This window comes from Heterodontus francisci, chromosome 26 (assembly GCF_036365525.1).
Source record: "Heterodontus francisci isolate sHetFra1 chromosome 26, sHetFra1.hap1, whole genome shotgun sequence".
In the NCBI taxonomy this organism is placed as follows: Eukaryota; Metazoa; Chordata; class Chondrichthyes; order Heterodontiformes; family Heterodontidae; genus Heterodontus; species Heterodontus francisci.
The window spans coordinates 60,433,343-60,449,814 of NC_090396.1; the positions used below are offsets into that span (position 1 = coordinate 60,433,343).

Below are 16,472 nucleotides of genomic sequence, written 5' to 3' on the forward strand. Positions count from 1 at the left end.
CAGTCTGTCCAACCTTTCCTCATCAGACAACCCACTCATTCCAGTTATCAATCTAGTAAACCTCCTCTGAACCGCCTTCAATGCATTCACATCCTTCCTTAAATAAGGAGACCAAAACTGCACATATTATTCGAGATGTGGTCTCACCAATGCCCTGCATAACTGAAGCATAACATCCTTACTTTTATTTTCAATTCCTCTTGTAATAAAAGATAGCATTCCATTAGCCTTCTTTATTACTTGCTTTACCTGCATACTAACTTTTTGTGACTCATGCATTATAACATCTAGATCCCTATGCACCTTGGAATTCTGCATTCATTCTCCATTTAAGTAATACTCTGCTTTTTTATTCTTCCTGCCAAAGTGAACAACTTCACATTTTCCCTGTTAAATGCCTGTGAGGCATGGTCAGACCTTGACAAATTTTAGATGGCCATTCCATGGAGGAATATATCATGGACCTCAACAGATTGTATAAAAGATTGATAAAATTCAATTTAGGGATCCCTGGATCAGTATGTGTGTTTAAATTGCTGGATTGTGCTAAAGTGTTTCATATGGGCAAACTCCAGGTTCTAATTGGTGTTCGGTTCTCAGAGAGGGAGACCCTGTTGGATCAGATGTCTGCTGCCTTGAAAAAATTCCTCGGGAAACAGTCAATTCCTTCAGCCTTCGTGGAACAAATGAGACACAAAGAATAGAGGACTCAATGATTGCCAGATTTGGAGATGGTCTAGACACTGGACGCAGGCAGTGGAAAGATTAAAGACAGACAGAATGAGGATGAAAGCATCTTTAACAATCTGGCTGTTACAATTGAAGAGCAATAATAGCCAAATGAATCCTAGGAATGCCTAAGGAACAGTAAATAGTTGCTTCAGGTCTGACTCAAAGTGTCATTATGCAGTGAACTGCCCAAAGCGGAGAGACAGGATCCTTGAAATTATACATTATGAAGAGAATTCTCAGGAAGTGGATGACGATAATGATGCAATCAAACAAATTATTCTGGTCACAAAGAGTTTTAGTACTGTGATGAATGTGTTACTTGTGGACTGCTTTAACGGCAGTGCTGGATACTGCTTACACTTCAACAGTATCTGGAATAGATTGGTTAAAATGTTACTTTTGTTCATTAAGTAGTGAGGATTGATGCAAGGTTAAGGAATATACTTAAGGAATATACTTAGCACTACTTGCTTTAGGTTTGGTGATGACAACATTGAGGTCACTGAAGACAATCCATGTAAAATAGCTGGAGTAAGCCATTTTATAAGTACAGATGTAGTCTCTAGTGAGATACCTAGGTTGTTGAGTAAACCTATGAAAAAGGCACAAATTAAACTTGACATGAACCCCGCAGCCTCACAGCTCCAGCGACCCAGGTTCGATTCTGGGTACTGCCTGTGCGGAGTTTGCAAGTTCTCCCTGTGACCGCGTGGGTTTTCGTCGGGTGCTCCGGTTTCCTCCCACAGCCAAAGACTTGCAGGTTGATAGGTAAATTGGCCATTATAAATTGCCCCTAGTATAGGTAGGTGGTAGGGGAATTGGGGATGTGGTAGGAATATGGGATTAATGTAGGATTAGTATAAATGGGTGGTTGATGGTCAGCACAGACTCGGTGGGCCGAAGGGCCTATTTCAGTGCTGTATCTCTAAATAAATAATAAAAAATGAAGCATGATAAGGTAATTATTTTTGGAAAGTCAATGGATCTTTAGTTTACTTAGTCAAGACAATATTGAATCTCCTGAGGTAAACAGGATGTTTCTCATCAGATTATTAGACAAGTATTAATGGCATCAGGTGATAAGGATCAGGGAGAATAGTAGCAAATTGTTTTAAAGTTACATGGACAATTTTCTCACCCGACTGGTCAAAAGTTAAAAATCCTGCTAAAAGATGCACATGTGGTTGATGAAGAGTGTACGAGGCTAATAGGAAATTAGTGAGAAGTGGGGAATCTTTAAAAGGTATCGGAGGATGTTGCTCCATCCTGTTGTAAGCTTTCCAATGGCACGTGACTTTAAAGAGTTAGTTTCCATGGATCTGAAAGTATGGCACAAAGGCAGAAGAATATTTTCATTCTATGTTTTGTCGACCTGGCGACCAGATTTAGTTTTTCTACAATAATACCTAGTAAGGAAAAGAGGGTTACTTATAATAGACAAAATCATGGAGAATGGATGGAGACCAGACCTGGCCACCTGTGAAGTTTCTGCCTGATAAGAGGAATTTGCCAGAGATGAGTTTAAAGACATGTGTTAAAACATGAACATCATGGTCATGAATACCACATCTGAAAGTCCTATCAGCAATGGACTCTCTGAAAGGAGTCTTGTGGTGATTGATGCAATGCTTCATAAAATTTTAGCTTATCAACCAGACTGCAAGTTGACAACTGCCCTGCATGGGCCATTCCGCAATGAATTCACTTCAAATGGTTGGAGGATATAGTGTCACTTAGTCTGTGGGCAAAATCTCAAATTGGCTTCTATGCTGCATGATAGTCCTCCTGCTCTGGAAGGGTCTGCAATTCGTTCCATTTTTTCTGTACATTTGAATGTTTTACATGCAGGGAGACCGACATTCATCAAGACTGAGGTCTCTGAGAATACTTGGAGAGCTTTGAGGCATCATAAAGATAAAAGGTATAACATTTAATTCAGGAAATTTGGTGTATTATAAAAGAAAGGGTTATAGGAAATGGGAAGACCCTGGCAAGGTACTAGGTCATGATGGTAAGACAGTACATATCAAACATCGCAATCAAACTCTTAACGTTCATTCCTCACAATTAGTCAGAATTTATTTTAAAATCTCAGACTCTGAACAGCTGATAGAAGTAAACGAGACACCTTGTACCTCAAGTGCTTATTTTGTTATGAAGATCCTGAGGAGCAGAATATTGTGGATCAAGGGCTGGATAGTGGTAATGTGTGAGATCATGACACATAGGACAGAGCTCTAACATCCAAAGGCCAATTACCCAGCGTGGGTATTCAAGTGGCATATATTCCAGAAGAGTCGAGTGACTGGGAGTTGGGGAGGGGCGGGGGAGGGAGTGCGGGGGGGATGCAACAATTGTGGGATGCATAGGAAAAGCTACTGACAAGTTTAAATATTGGTTGAATGAGTTGAATGTTCAGGATGATGGCCTTGAAGCAAGGTCATTAAACTATCAGAATGGGGTGAAAGAATTGAGATTAAGAAAGCACAGTGCAAGCACTGTTAGTGGGTCTGGATGTGACTCTTGTGTCAGAAAATGATCAGGTACCAGAGAAAGACCCTCTGATAGAGTGCTGAAAGACATAGAAAAACAAGTAGAGGCCTTGGCCTGAACAGATTATATAATGAAATAAAGGCCACAGAATAGATCCAGAACAGACGAGAAGCAGAAGGCCTCATGATCGTGAAGCTTTGGTAGCTGCCAATAAACGTGAGGTTAAAGTAACAAGAGAGGCAAAACAAAGGGAATTAGATAGTACGAGAGAGTTTGGAGTTTATTCTGAGATACCAGATATGGGGCAACCAGCTTTGTCACAGAGGTGAATTTGCACTGAAAAAATCCTCGCAGATGGGACTTATAAGACAAAAGTGAGGCTATTTGCTCGGGGTTTTGAAGAGCATCTAGGTGATACAGATGTTAGAGCGTACTCTCCTGCAGCTGAAAAGTAATTTTGAAAATAATTTTAGCCCTTTTGGCCACATATTCTTGGGAGTGTAGATCAATCAACATCAAAGCCAAATTTCTGCAGGGTGCTACTTTTCAGACAGAAGTGTTTCTGAAACTGCCTAAGAAGGCAGCAGATGCAGAAGGAAAACTATGGAAACTAAACAAGTGTGCCTATGGCCTGAATGATGCTTCCAGGGTGTGGTATTTTACAGTGAGATCTGTTTTGCTTAAAATAGGTTGTGTTCAACCGAAAGCAGATCCCGCAATATTTTATTGGTAACATAAAGGAAAACCTCCACGAATCTTCAAGATGCATGTTGATGATTTCTTATGGGGTGGTACTGCAGAATTTGAGAAATGTGTTATTCTTAAGATTAGAGTAAGATTTCAGATTGGGAATCGATCTTGTGGCGCTTTTAAATATTTTGGTTTAAATATTAAGCCGAGTAGGTCTGGAATAACTTTAAATCAACAATTCTATTTAGAGATTTTTACCCCCATCCCAGTTAATCATACTAGGTCAGCACTGAAAGATGATGTTACATCTAAAGAAGAAACATAGCAATTATGAAGCTTGATTGGTCAGTTGAACTGGTTGTGCACTCAAACTAGACCAGATGTTAGTTTTGATGTATTGGAGTTAAATACTATGATGAAACACCTGAAAGTCGAGTATGTTTTGAGGGCAAATAAAACATTAAAACATTAACACTGGAGAAATGCATACTTGAGTTCCCATCCTTAGGTGACCCAAAGAACAAGAAACTAATCATTTTTAGTGATGCTTCACATGCTAATCTTGATGGGAATTCTAATGCAGCTGGCTTCATAATATTTCTTATCAGTGAAAATTGGAAATGTTGTCCTTTAGTTTCTAACCTTAAAAAAAGTGTCGATAAAAGTACTATGACTGCGGAAACGCCTGTTGTTGTGGAGACAGTGATATGGAATTCTATTTGTCAAATATTTTACATGTAAGTCTGTACAATGGATGTACTGAAGATAGTATACCCAGTGAATATTATGTAGGTAATCATTCATTTTGGGATAATGTATACTCTATGAAAAGTGTGAGTGAGAAAATGTTACAGATTGACCTTGTTGGCTTGAAGTAAATGCTGGAGAGAAAGGAAATCTCTAAAATTAAATGGGTAGATACAAGTCATCAACTATCTGATTGCTTTACAAAAAGAAATGCATGTAGGAAGAAATTTTAGGGGTCCAAGAGAAGGGGTGTCTCACAATATAAGGCTGGAGGTTTTTGATTTAATTTATCTTGAAATTTTGGTTGTAGATATTGTTATGACCTCAGTAGAGACTGCTAACTTTAAAACAAGAGATAAGAAGTTCCCAGACTGATTAAAGAATTACACAACAAGATTTCTTGTTTTAGGACATTTGCTAAAACAACTAAACTAAAAATCAACATGAAATAAACTGTACTTAGTAGCTGTCACATACATTGGAGGTGTGATGATATAACATTCACAGAGTAACTCTGAAGAGTTGTGAAAAAACGGACTTTGTCTTTAAAAAATGAACCTATATTTTTGAAAAAGAGAACAATGGTCCAAAATGCTAGTGCTGTTGGGGATGGTTTAAACTAGTTTGGCAGGGGGGTGGGAACCTGAAGGCAGCTTCAGATAGGACAATTTCAGGGCAGGGAACAGGAGGCAGTAAATCAGTGAGTGACTTTGAAAGACAGAAGAAGCAAAGATGAAAAAGTATGCATCACAGGAATTTGACAGTGTTAAAAGGTATTTATTTAAATGCAAGGATTATAGCAATAAAACCGATGAACTGAGGGCACAGATAGACACATGGCAACACAATATCATTGCTATAACAGAAACTTGGCTTAAAGAGGGGCAAGAATGGCAGCTCAACATCCCTGGATATAGAGTTTTCAGGCTGGATAGAGAGGGGAATAAAAAAGGAAGTGGGTGTAGCATTATTGGTTAAGGCATCAATAACAGCTGTGAGGAGGGATGATATTCTAAATGAATCATCCAATGAGGCCATATGGGTTGAGCTCAGTAATAAAAAAGGGGCAGCCACACTACTAGGGGCTGAATTTTACGAGTGCGCTACAGTTCGCATTCCATGCGGATCACCGTCCCTGAGCCCCCATGATATTACGTGCGGGGGCTCAATTAAAAAGAGGGGGCAGAACGGCCGGCCCGACGACGTAGAGGGGGCGGCCACTGCGTCCCCGGCAACGGCATCCGACCCACCATGCAGGCGCTGCTGCCATTTTTCAAGAGCTTTAAGCCCTTCAGCAAAATTTTAATATTTAAAGTTGTACCATTGTTACATTTTATTCAATAAAACAATTTTATGATGCAGGCCCCTCCCCAACCCCCCAATAATCATTCCATTGCCCGAATTGGCTTTTTCAAATACCTGAACTTCCTCCCCCCACCAACCTTCAATCTTTTGTCCTTCAACCCCTTCCCACTTCCCCACATCCAATCAAAAGTGTTTTCTCCGCTCCTCCACCCCTCCAGCCCTGAAAATTTAGTTCCTCCCCCATCCCAACCAGGTTCTCACCTCGGAACTCCGTACAGAGTTCCGAAGGCACGTGTAGGCCGAATGGAGGCCATAAAATCGGTGTGGGATGGCCGTCACCTGCAGGTAAATTAATTTACATTTCATTAGAGTCCATTTTAATACGGAGATAAAGGGCCTGCTGCCTAGCGGCGGGGTGGGGGGTGGGGGTGGGCCTCGACGTCGCGAATCGAGGCGGAACTCTCCCCGCAGAATTTTACCGACCCCTGCGCCACAACCCACGGCGTCGAGGGGCCGTTAAAATTCAGCCCTACGAGTGTACTATTGACCCCCAAATAGTGAGAGGGAGATAGAAGAACAAATAAGGCAAATTTTAGAGTGCAGAAACTATAAGGTAATAATAGTTGGCATTTCAACTACCTTAATATCAACTGGGATATAAACTGTGTGAAGGGCACAGAGGGCACAACATTCTTGAATTGCATTCAAGAGAACTTTTTTAGCCAGCACGTAACAAGCCCAATGAGAGGGGGCGCAATTCTAGATTTAGTCTTAGATAATGAAGCTGGGTGGGTGAATGAAGTAGCAGTGGGTGGCCATTTTGGAGATACTGACGAGCACAGTTAGTTTTAACATAATCATGGAAAAGGACAAAGCTAAAGAAGAGTAAAAGTTCTAAATTGGGGGAAGGCAAATTTTACGAAGCTGAAAGGTGATCTGGCGAAAGTGGACTGGATACAGCTACTTGAAGGAAAATCAGTGGCAAACCAGTGGGAGGCATTCAAAAGCGAGATTCTACAGGCACAGTGTAGACATGTCCCCACAAAGATAAAGGGTGGTACTGCCAAATCTAGAGCCCCCTGGTTATTTAGAAGCATACAGGGTAAGATTAAGACGAAAAATAAAGCTTATGACGGTCACAAAAAACTTAATCCTGTAGAAAGCCGAGAGGAGTATAGAAAGTGCAGGGGTGAAGTAAAAAAGGAAATTAGGTAAGCAAAGAGAGATATGAAAAATTATTGGCAGGTAAAATCAAGGAAAACCCACAGATGTTTTATCAGTACATTAAGAGCAAGAGGATAACTAAGGAAAGAGTAGGGCCTATCAGAGATGTACAGGGGAAGTTGTGCTTGGATGCAGAAGATGTGGGCAAGGTTCTTAATGAGTTTTTTGTCTCTTTCTTCACAAAGGAGAGGGGTGATGCAAACATTATAGTAAAAGAGTGTGAAATATTAGATACGATAAGCATAATGAGAGAGGAAGTACGAGAGGGTCTGACATCCTTGAAAGTGGATAAATCGCCAGGGCTGGATGGATTGTATCGCAGGCTGTTAAAAGAAGCCAGGGTGGAAATAGTAGATGCTCTGAGGATCATCAGCAAATCCTCACTAGATACAGACAAGGTACCAGAGGATTGGAGGTTTGCGAACATTGTACTATTGTTTAAAAAGGGTGCGAGGGGTAGGCCAAATAATTACAGGCTGGTCAGTCTGACATCGGTAGTGGGTAAATTATTAGAATCAATTCTGAGAGACAGGATAAACTGCCACTTAGAATGGCACGGATTAATCAGGGATAGTCAGCATGGATTTGTTAAGGGACATACGAATTAGGAGTAGGTCACTCGGCCCTTCGAGCCTGCTCCACCATTCAATAAGTTCATGGCTGAACAGATTACTCCACATTTCCACCTGCCCCCGATAACCTTTCACCCCCTTGCTTATCAAGAATCTGTCTACCTCTACCTTAAAAATATTCAAAGACTCTGCTTCCACCACCTATTGAGGAAGAGAATTCCAAAGACTCACGACCCTCTGAGAGAAAAAATTTCTCCTCATCTCTGTCTTTATTTATTTAGAGATACAGCACTGAAAGAGGCCCTTTGGCCCACCGAGTCTGTGCCGACCATCAACCACCCTATACTAATCCTATATTAATCCCATTACGCTCTCACATCCCCACCTTCCCTCAATTCCCCTAACCTACCTATACTAGGGGCAATTTATAATGGCCAATTTACCTATCAACCTGCAAGTCTTTGACTGTGGGAGGAAACCGGAGCACACTGCGAAAACTCACGCGGTCACAGGGAGAACTTGCAAACTCCGCACAGGTAGTACCCAGAATCGAACCCGGGCCGCTGGAGCTGTAAGGCTGCAGTGCTAACCACTGCACCACTGTGCCGCCTGTCTTAATTGGGCGACCCCCTATTTTTAAACAGTGACCCCTAGTTCTAGATTCTCCCACAAGGGGAAACATCCTTTCCACATCCACCCTGTCAAGATCCCTCAGATCTTATGTTTCAATTAAGTTGCCTCTTACTCTTCTAAATTCCAGTGGATACAAACCTAGCCTGTCCAATCTTTCCTCATAAGACAGCCCACCCATTCCAGGTATTAGTCTAGTAAACTTTCTCTGTACAGCCTCCAACGTTTTATATCCTTCCATCAATAAGGAGACCAGTACTGTACACAGTACTCCAGATATGGTCTCACCAATGCCCTGTAGAGCTGAAACATAACCTCCCTACTTTTGTATTCAATTCCCCTTGCGATAAATGATAACATTCCATTAGTTTTCCTAATTAGTGCTGTACCTTCCTACTAACCTTTTGAGATTCATGCACTAGGACACCCAGATCCCTCTGTATCTCAGAGCTCTGCAATCTCTCACCATTAAGATAATGTGCTTCTTTGTTATTCTTCCTGCCATAATGGACAATTTCACACTTTCCCACATTATACTCCATTTGCCAGGTCTTTGCCCACTCACTTAACCTATCTATATCCCTTTGTAGCCTCCTTATGTCCTCTTCATAACTTACTTTCCTACCTATCTTTGTGTCATCAGCAAATTTAGCAACCATACCTTCAGTCTCTTCATCTAAGTCATTTATATAAATTGTAAAAATTGAGGCCTCAGCACAGATCCCTGTGGCACACAACTCATTACATCTTGCCAACCAGAAAGTGACCTATTTATGCCTACTCTTTGTTTCCTGTTAGCTAGCCAATCTTCTATCCATGCCAATATGTTACCCCCTACACCATGAGCTTTTATTTCCTGCAATAACCTTTGATGTGGCACCTTATGAAATGCCTTCTGGAAATCTAAGTACAATACATCCACCGGTTCCCCTTTATCCACAGCACATGTAACTCCCTCAAAGAATTCAAATAAATTGGTTAAACATGATTTCCCTTTCACAAAACCATGTTGACTCTGTATGATAACCTTGAGCTTTTCTAAATGCCCTGCTATAACTTCATTAATAATAGCTTCTAACATTTTCCCTAAGACAGATGTTAAGCTAACTGGCCTGTAGTTTACTGCTTTCTGTCTCCCTCCCTTTTTGAACAAAGGAATTACGGGGAAGGTAATGTCTTACTAACTTGATTGAATTTTTTGAGGAAGCAACAAGGAGGATTGATGAGGGTAGTGCAGTGGATGTGGGCCGACATAATTTTAGTAAGGCATTTGACAAGGTCCCACATGGCAAACTGGCCAGAAAAATTAAAGCTTATGGGATACAGGGGAGTGTGGCAAGTTGAATCCAAAATTGACTCAGTGATTGGAAACGAAGGGTGGTAGTCGACGGATGTTTTTGCGAATGGAAAGCAGTTTCCAGTGGTGATCGACAGTGTTAGGTCCCTTGCTGTTTGTGGTATATATTATTGATTTGGACTTAAATGTCGGACGCATGATTGGGAAATTTGCAGATGACACAAAAATTGGCCGTGTAGTAGATAGTGAAGAGGATAGCTGTAGACTCCAGAATGATATCAATGGTTTGGTTAATTGAGCGGAAAAGTGGCAAATGTAATTCATTTTGGAGAAGTGTGAGCTAATGCACTTGGAGAGGGCAAACAAAGCAAGGAAATACACAATAAACGGGAGGATATTGAGAGGGGTTGAAGAAGTGAGAGACCTTGGAATGCATGTCCACAGGACCCTGAAGGTGGCAGGACAGGTAGATAAAGTGGTGAAGAAGGCATATGGAATGCTTTCCGTTATTGGCCAAGGTATAGAATACAAAAGCAGGGATGTAATGCTGGAACTGTACAAAATGCTGGTTAGGCCACAGCTGGAGTATTGCATACAGTTCTGGTCACCTCATTACAGGAAGGAATAATTGCTCTGGAGAGAGTACAGAGGAGATTTAGAAGAATGTTGCCAAGGCTTGAAAGTTGCAGCTATGAGGAAAGATTGGATAGGCTAGGGTTGTTTTCCTTAGAACAGAGGAGGCTAAGGGGTGACTTAATTGAGGTGTACAAAATTATGAGGGACCTAGATAGAGTAGGCAGGAAGGACCTGTTTCTCCTAGCGGAGAGGTCAATTGCCTGGGGGCACAGATTTAAGGTGATTGGTGGAAGGATTAGAGGGGACATGAGGAAAATATTTTTCACTTAGAGATTGCTGGGTGTCTGGAATTCACTGTTCGGATCGGTGGTGGAGGCAGAAACCCTCAACTCTCTTAACACATGAGGTGTGAAGTGACCTGGACATGCACCTGAAGTGCTGTAACATGCAAGGCTACGGACCAGGTACTGGAAGGTGGGATTAGATTGGACAGCTAGTTTTTTTTAGCCAGCACAGACACGATGGCTGAATGGCCTCCTTCAGTGCCGTAACTTTTCTATGGTATCTATGGCCACCGAAGCAAATGGAATTAACCTTTTGTGTATTCAAATAGCCTGATAAAAACAAAGAACAAATCTTTATAGCCAAAGGTGATAATGAAACCAATCTCACACCTATCATAGAAACATTCCAGAATTGAATGTCTTCTTCTAAAACTAAGGAGATGTAAAGTAGCAAAATCCTGGGCCACTGTGCGATCACTATGTGAAAGAAACCAGAGTGTCTCCAAACATGCGGTGTGAAGTGACAGTTTTACCTTTTAGAAAGACAGCCAGAAAGAGAGAGAGAGAGACTGACCCAGAAGGTGAAGCTACTTGTAACCGCTGGCATTCCAGAAAGCCAGAAAGCACATGCCCTGCTGGAAAAAATACAACATCTACATCATACAACAGAGAGAGAGAGCTAGAAGTGACCCACCAACTTCAAGAGAGCCTTCAATCAAGAGTGAAATCTACAGGTCTGCAACTATCTGGACTTTGAGTCGCAAGAGAATTCAACATATTTATCATAACCCTTCTCCCCCACAAGAAACTCACCTACTTCTTTCCCTCCTCTGTCTGTTTCTTTTTGTGTGTGTGTGTGTGCAAGTGAATGAGGTTGCGACAATTTCGGGCTAAGGCATAGTGATCAATAAACTATTGACTTTCTGTTTTTAAAAACCTACAAGAAAACCTGTCGCTGTCTGTTTATTTGAAAAATGAAACACAAAGGAGCTGCAGTCTTAATACAAATGCACTTGCTGCCGTCAGGTGGGGAGTTGAATGGTGGGAACCATGCACATCACATCACGTGGCTGTAACATAGCCAATACACTGAATTACAGAGAAAGGTATTTCCCATTAACTTGTTAACACACTCAAAAGCCCCACTCCACATTTATACATTACTCAGTGTTCTCACTGAAAAAGGTATCCTGAAGTCCCAAACTCCTCTCAGCTGCAATGGATTGGATCTCCCAGTGTCCTTCTCAAACCTCATGTCCTCTTTGCTCACTTCTTCTTAGCACATTTGACTGGACTTTCATTAATAAAGCAATCTCTGGTGACCTCATTAGTTTTTTCTCCTCTGCAAACCTCAAGCTTTTGAATCGGGTTCAAATCTTAGCAGCCTTTTCCTGTATCGGTAATCTGAGAGCAGCTGTCTCTCTCTCTTTCTCTCTTTAGGCTGCCCAACTGACTACTGGTCTTTATTTCTTCCTTTCAGCCTCCAGATTTAGGAAAGATTGTGAAATTTATTCAGCACATAAGTCAATAATAGCTTACCCTTTACAATCCTCAGGGACCATGGGCTGAAATTTATACTCCCGCCGCCAAAATCGGCAGTGAGTGAAAACAATGGCAGCCCATCTGTGTGGGCCTCATGTTGTGGAGCTGCTTATTTAAATAGTCGGGGCGGGCTGCTCTGGCCACCACCCCCCCCCCCCACCAATGACGTGGAGGGGGCGGGCTGTCCGTCCCCGACAATGGCGTCCGCTGCCTTTGTGCAGGCACTGACTCCATTTTTGAACCTTATTGTTGAATTAAAAAATTTAAAGAGACATTGAATAAAAAAAATTAAAAACATTTATTTTGCCCCTGTCCCACCCCTGCAATGACCATAGAACTAATTACTTGCCCTCTCCCCCCAAAACACTTACCTTGTCCACCTGACCTTCTCCTCCCAAAGTGCATAAATTTTAAACTATAACGTCCCCCCCCATCCCCTACACCAATGATATTTCTTTGACCTCGCTACCCCCACCACCCCACCCCACCCCCCCCGCCCCAGCACTGAGAAACGTACCTCTTCCCCACTCTCCACCAATGTTCAGCCTCGGTTCCTCAAACGGGAACCGAAGGCACGGGAATGCCGGCCAGCGGCACCAAGATCGCACCGGGACAGATGGCGGGACCGTTAAGGTAATTAATTCAGTGATTTAAATTTATTTACATATGTTAATGGTGCTCCCGTCGCCGAATGGCAAGGGGGTCGCCATGAGGACTCACTGCTGCCAGCAATATCGGGCTGGGCCCTCCCAGCGTTGGGGTGCCTGGCAGCCCTCACCCGGAGGCATTGTCTGCCCCCTCCACCCTGCCACAACCCCCAATGTCGGGGGTTCTGTAAATTTCAGCCCCATAAGTCTGACCACAGCAAAACCAGCTGGGCAGTCCTTTGTTTCTAGGTGTTAAAAATTGCAATTCAAATCTGCATTTTAGAGCTCTTGGCTCCCTGTTTACAATCTGACTGTCTGGGAGAGTGAAACCCACTGTCCTTTAGGCGTAATAAAATAAAAGCAAAATACAGTGGATGCTGGAAATCTGAAATAAAAACAAAGTGCTCGAAATACTAAGCAGGTCTGGCAGCAACTGTGGAGAGAGAAACAGAGTTAACATTTCACCTTGTGCCCTGTTTTCATCTGGGTTCCTTGTTCTCATGGTAACTAAGACCCCTGGTTTGTCTCTGAGCAGTTTTTTTGAGATCACATGTTTCATCCGAATGTCCATTTTACACTGCATTAAAGATCACAGTTTTTTTTAAAAACATAACCATACTACAAAGTTCAGCTTTCATAATATTAATTCTAGGTTCTGTTTAAAGAATGAGAAGGGAATCTATTAATTGTATTTTACTTGTGTTTAGTTGTATGCAGGTGGTGGGCATTAACTGGGGATTCACTTGTGCCCCTATAAATAGACACAGACTAAAACGGTGGTTGTTTGGTTAGGAGGTGTATGCTTGTAATGTATAACTCTGTAAACAGATATCAATGTGTGTAAAGACTGGATCTAGTTCTATCCTTCACCAACTGACCTTCTGGAGTAGAACATTTGCCTCCTTGCACAAAGCAATTCAACATGCTCTGGGTAGTGTGGGAGAATCTTACCACCCGGATATATACATATGAGTGATGTCATACTGCACCTGGTGTCTGCATTGTAATATAATATGGATGTAGTAGTTGGAGTCGTTTCTTTAGTTGATGCCTAAATTGCACAGAATATAAGTAATACGTCTCAAGTTAAACCCACTGCTGATGTGAAGGCTTTGGGATGCAGTCATGGCAGGCTTCAGCAGCAAAGCTTTTGAATATTGACATCAGTTATCCTGATTGCTTGCTATGTTATTGTGTTGTTGGCCTACAAAGAGGTCAACATGAAAAAGAGGATTTTCTTTGGCAGTCTCTAAAAGGCTAACATTTATTGCAATTGCCAATATAACTCCATATTTATAGTATATCAATATTTTTTTCATTGGTGTGCAATTAAATGTGAATTATTCTCGCATATTGAAGAGGCCTATACAACACACATTATCAGAATACCACCTCACTGCTGGAACAAATTCGGTATGATGATTCTGCTCAATAGAACTGACTCAGTTTTACCTGTAATTGTTTGCATATCAACCTCAGAATAAGATTATCATATAGTAACGGTCAATTTTTTGGTTGAAAACCAAATTCATTCTACTTAAAAACTTTTTTCTGTTCAGGTGCTATATTACATTAACACAATCACTGCATCTGATTATGGGTGGTGCACCAGCAGGTCCTGCGGGAACAGGAAAAACAGAGACCACCAAAGATTTGGGGAGAGCTTTAGGCATCATGGTGTATGTTTTCAACTGCTCAGAACAAATGGACTATAAAGTAAGAAAGATATGAGTTTGCTTGCAATTTCGTACAATGAGAGAATATTACAACAAAGAAAGGAGCCATTTAACCAATCATTTGTGTGCCATTGTTTTTTTCTCTGTGTGAACATCTAGTTTAATCCCATTTTCCTGCTTGATCTCAATAGATTTTAATTTTCCTGTAATTCATACAACTATCTAATTCCCTTCTAAAAGAATATATGGATTTTGCTTAAAAAATTGAGGCAAAGAATTCTACATTCTAGCTATGCATTGTGCAAAAATTATATATTCAACCTCCTTTTTAGTTCTTCTTGTGATTATTGTAAATTTAAGTCCTCTTTTTATTTTCTTTCTGGACAGTGAAAACAATTTATTATGTCACTTGTTAACCTTCTCACTTCTCGTGAAAAGTAAACTAACTTCTCAAGTCTGCCTGTAACTACAACTCCTCATCCCTGGTAACATCCTAGAGAATCTATGCTGAAACCTTTTCGTTGCTTTCATGACCTTCCTATCAAGGAGTCCCAAAATTCTGCACAATACCATAAACTGTGGCCTATCTGAGGTCTTGTAAATTCAACATTACCACCTTGCTTATGTATTTTGTATGTTTAGATTGTTACGAGAATGCTTCTATTTTTTGTAAAATATGTTTTTAAGGACTTATAGTTGAATTATGGACATTGATTCATCTGGAAGCTTGAAGAGATGCTGAACTTTGTGTTTTTTTAAAAAGAGGTCACCAGAAGGCTTCCTGGACTTGGCTTGTTAACAAGCCCTTACTGGAAGGCACCTGTTTTCAGTTAAAATACCAGCAGGGAGCTTGATGTTTTGACTGGGAGAAGATGTTTACAGAGAAGTGACAGGTCAAAATTTATAGAGGTCAGGAGGCATGGCTTGTGGAATGTTTTTGGTTTCACTTTCAATTGTTAGAAAATATAATTGGTTTTTGCCTGCCAAGGAAACCCAGCTCATCTTTTTCTCTCTCTTGGAAAGAAACTCTGCATATCCAGTGTTTCAGTCTCCTCTTTCCTCCTGTATTTGAAGAAACCCTGTGTATCGAATGTGTGGGAATTAAAACCCCTGTTGCCGCATTTCTGCTGAAAGGCCTATCTGAAACCTTTAGCTGCGTTTCTTGGAAAACCTACCCAAACCAATCTTCAACATCGTCTGGAAAGAACTGCTCTAGGAAGATCCCAGTGACAGCTGTCTATAGACATCTTTCCATGTTTTCTCTTATTTCTTCAAGAATGAGCACGTATTCAGCCTAAGTGTGTTTTTTTTTGTCTTTCTTTTTGTAACTGAGCTCTAAACAAAAATCCATTTTATTTTTCCAGTTAACTGGTGTGTGTATGTGTGTGTGTGAGGGGCTAAGGTAAAAAAGGAGCTTTTATATTTCAATATGTGTGTTTATGCTTTACTTTATTACTGGTTAAGACTTGTTTTATAACAAACTGATAATTTTGTTGTTTATTAAAGATACCTGGTTGGTGTGCTTTATTCTGGGAAAAAGAGAGTATATGATTGACCATATTGGTAAGTGGGAACATTTAAATATATGTTGTGACCTGTGGAGAAATGGGGCTAGAATAAACAGTGCACTCCTCTTGCCTTGGTTGTAACAAGATGCAAAACCAAGGAACTCATTTGCCATTTTATTCATTTAGCTATTTGTACTACTGTGTATCTGTATACCAAGATCCCACTCCTCCTATACTTTATTTAAAAACCTACCTTTTATGTATTTTTACTTTACTTATTCTAGTTTTCAAGATGTATTATCTCACATTTTTCTTATTTAAACATCCACCACCTATGCACATTTTATTAGCCTACCCAAGTCTCCTAGCAGTCTTTCACAAAAGTTGTCACAATTTACTATATCCCCCAATTAATACATTTGGAAATTGCTCTCTCAGCAAGTTCAGATCATTTATATGTATATACTAAAAAGTGACCTAAAACAGACTTCAGTGGACACCAATCACTACATTGATTAGTCCAAACAGCTTTCTTTTTACCTTACTTTT

At 40.9% G+C, this 16,472-nt stretch overlaps 1 protein-coding gene across 1 annotated transcript in view; it reads left to right on the top strand.

Moving 5' to 3' along the window:
- Positions 1–16,472, top strand: part of LOC137384384 (dynein axonemal heavy chain 17-like) — a 1,056,876-nt gene that overhangs the window by 481,871 nt on the left and 558,533 nt on the right. The window contains exon 36 of the mRNA XM_068058353.1: positions 14,299–14,455. Coding sequence (XP_067914454.1) covers positions 14,299–14,455 — 157 coding nt within the window. The remainder of the gene's footprint in view (positions 1–14,298; positions 14,456–16,472) is intronic.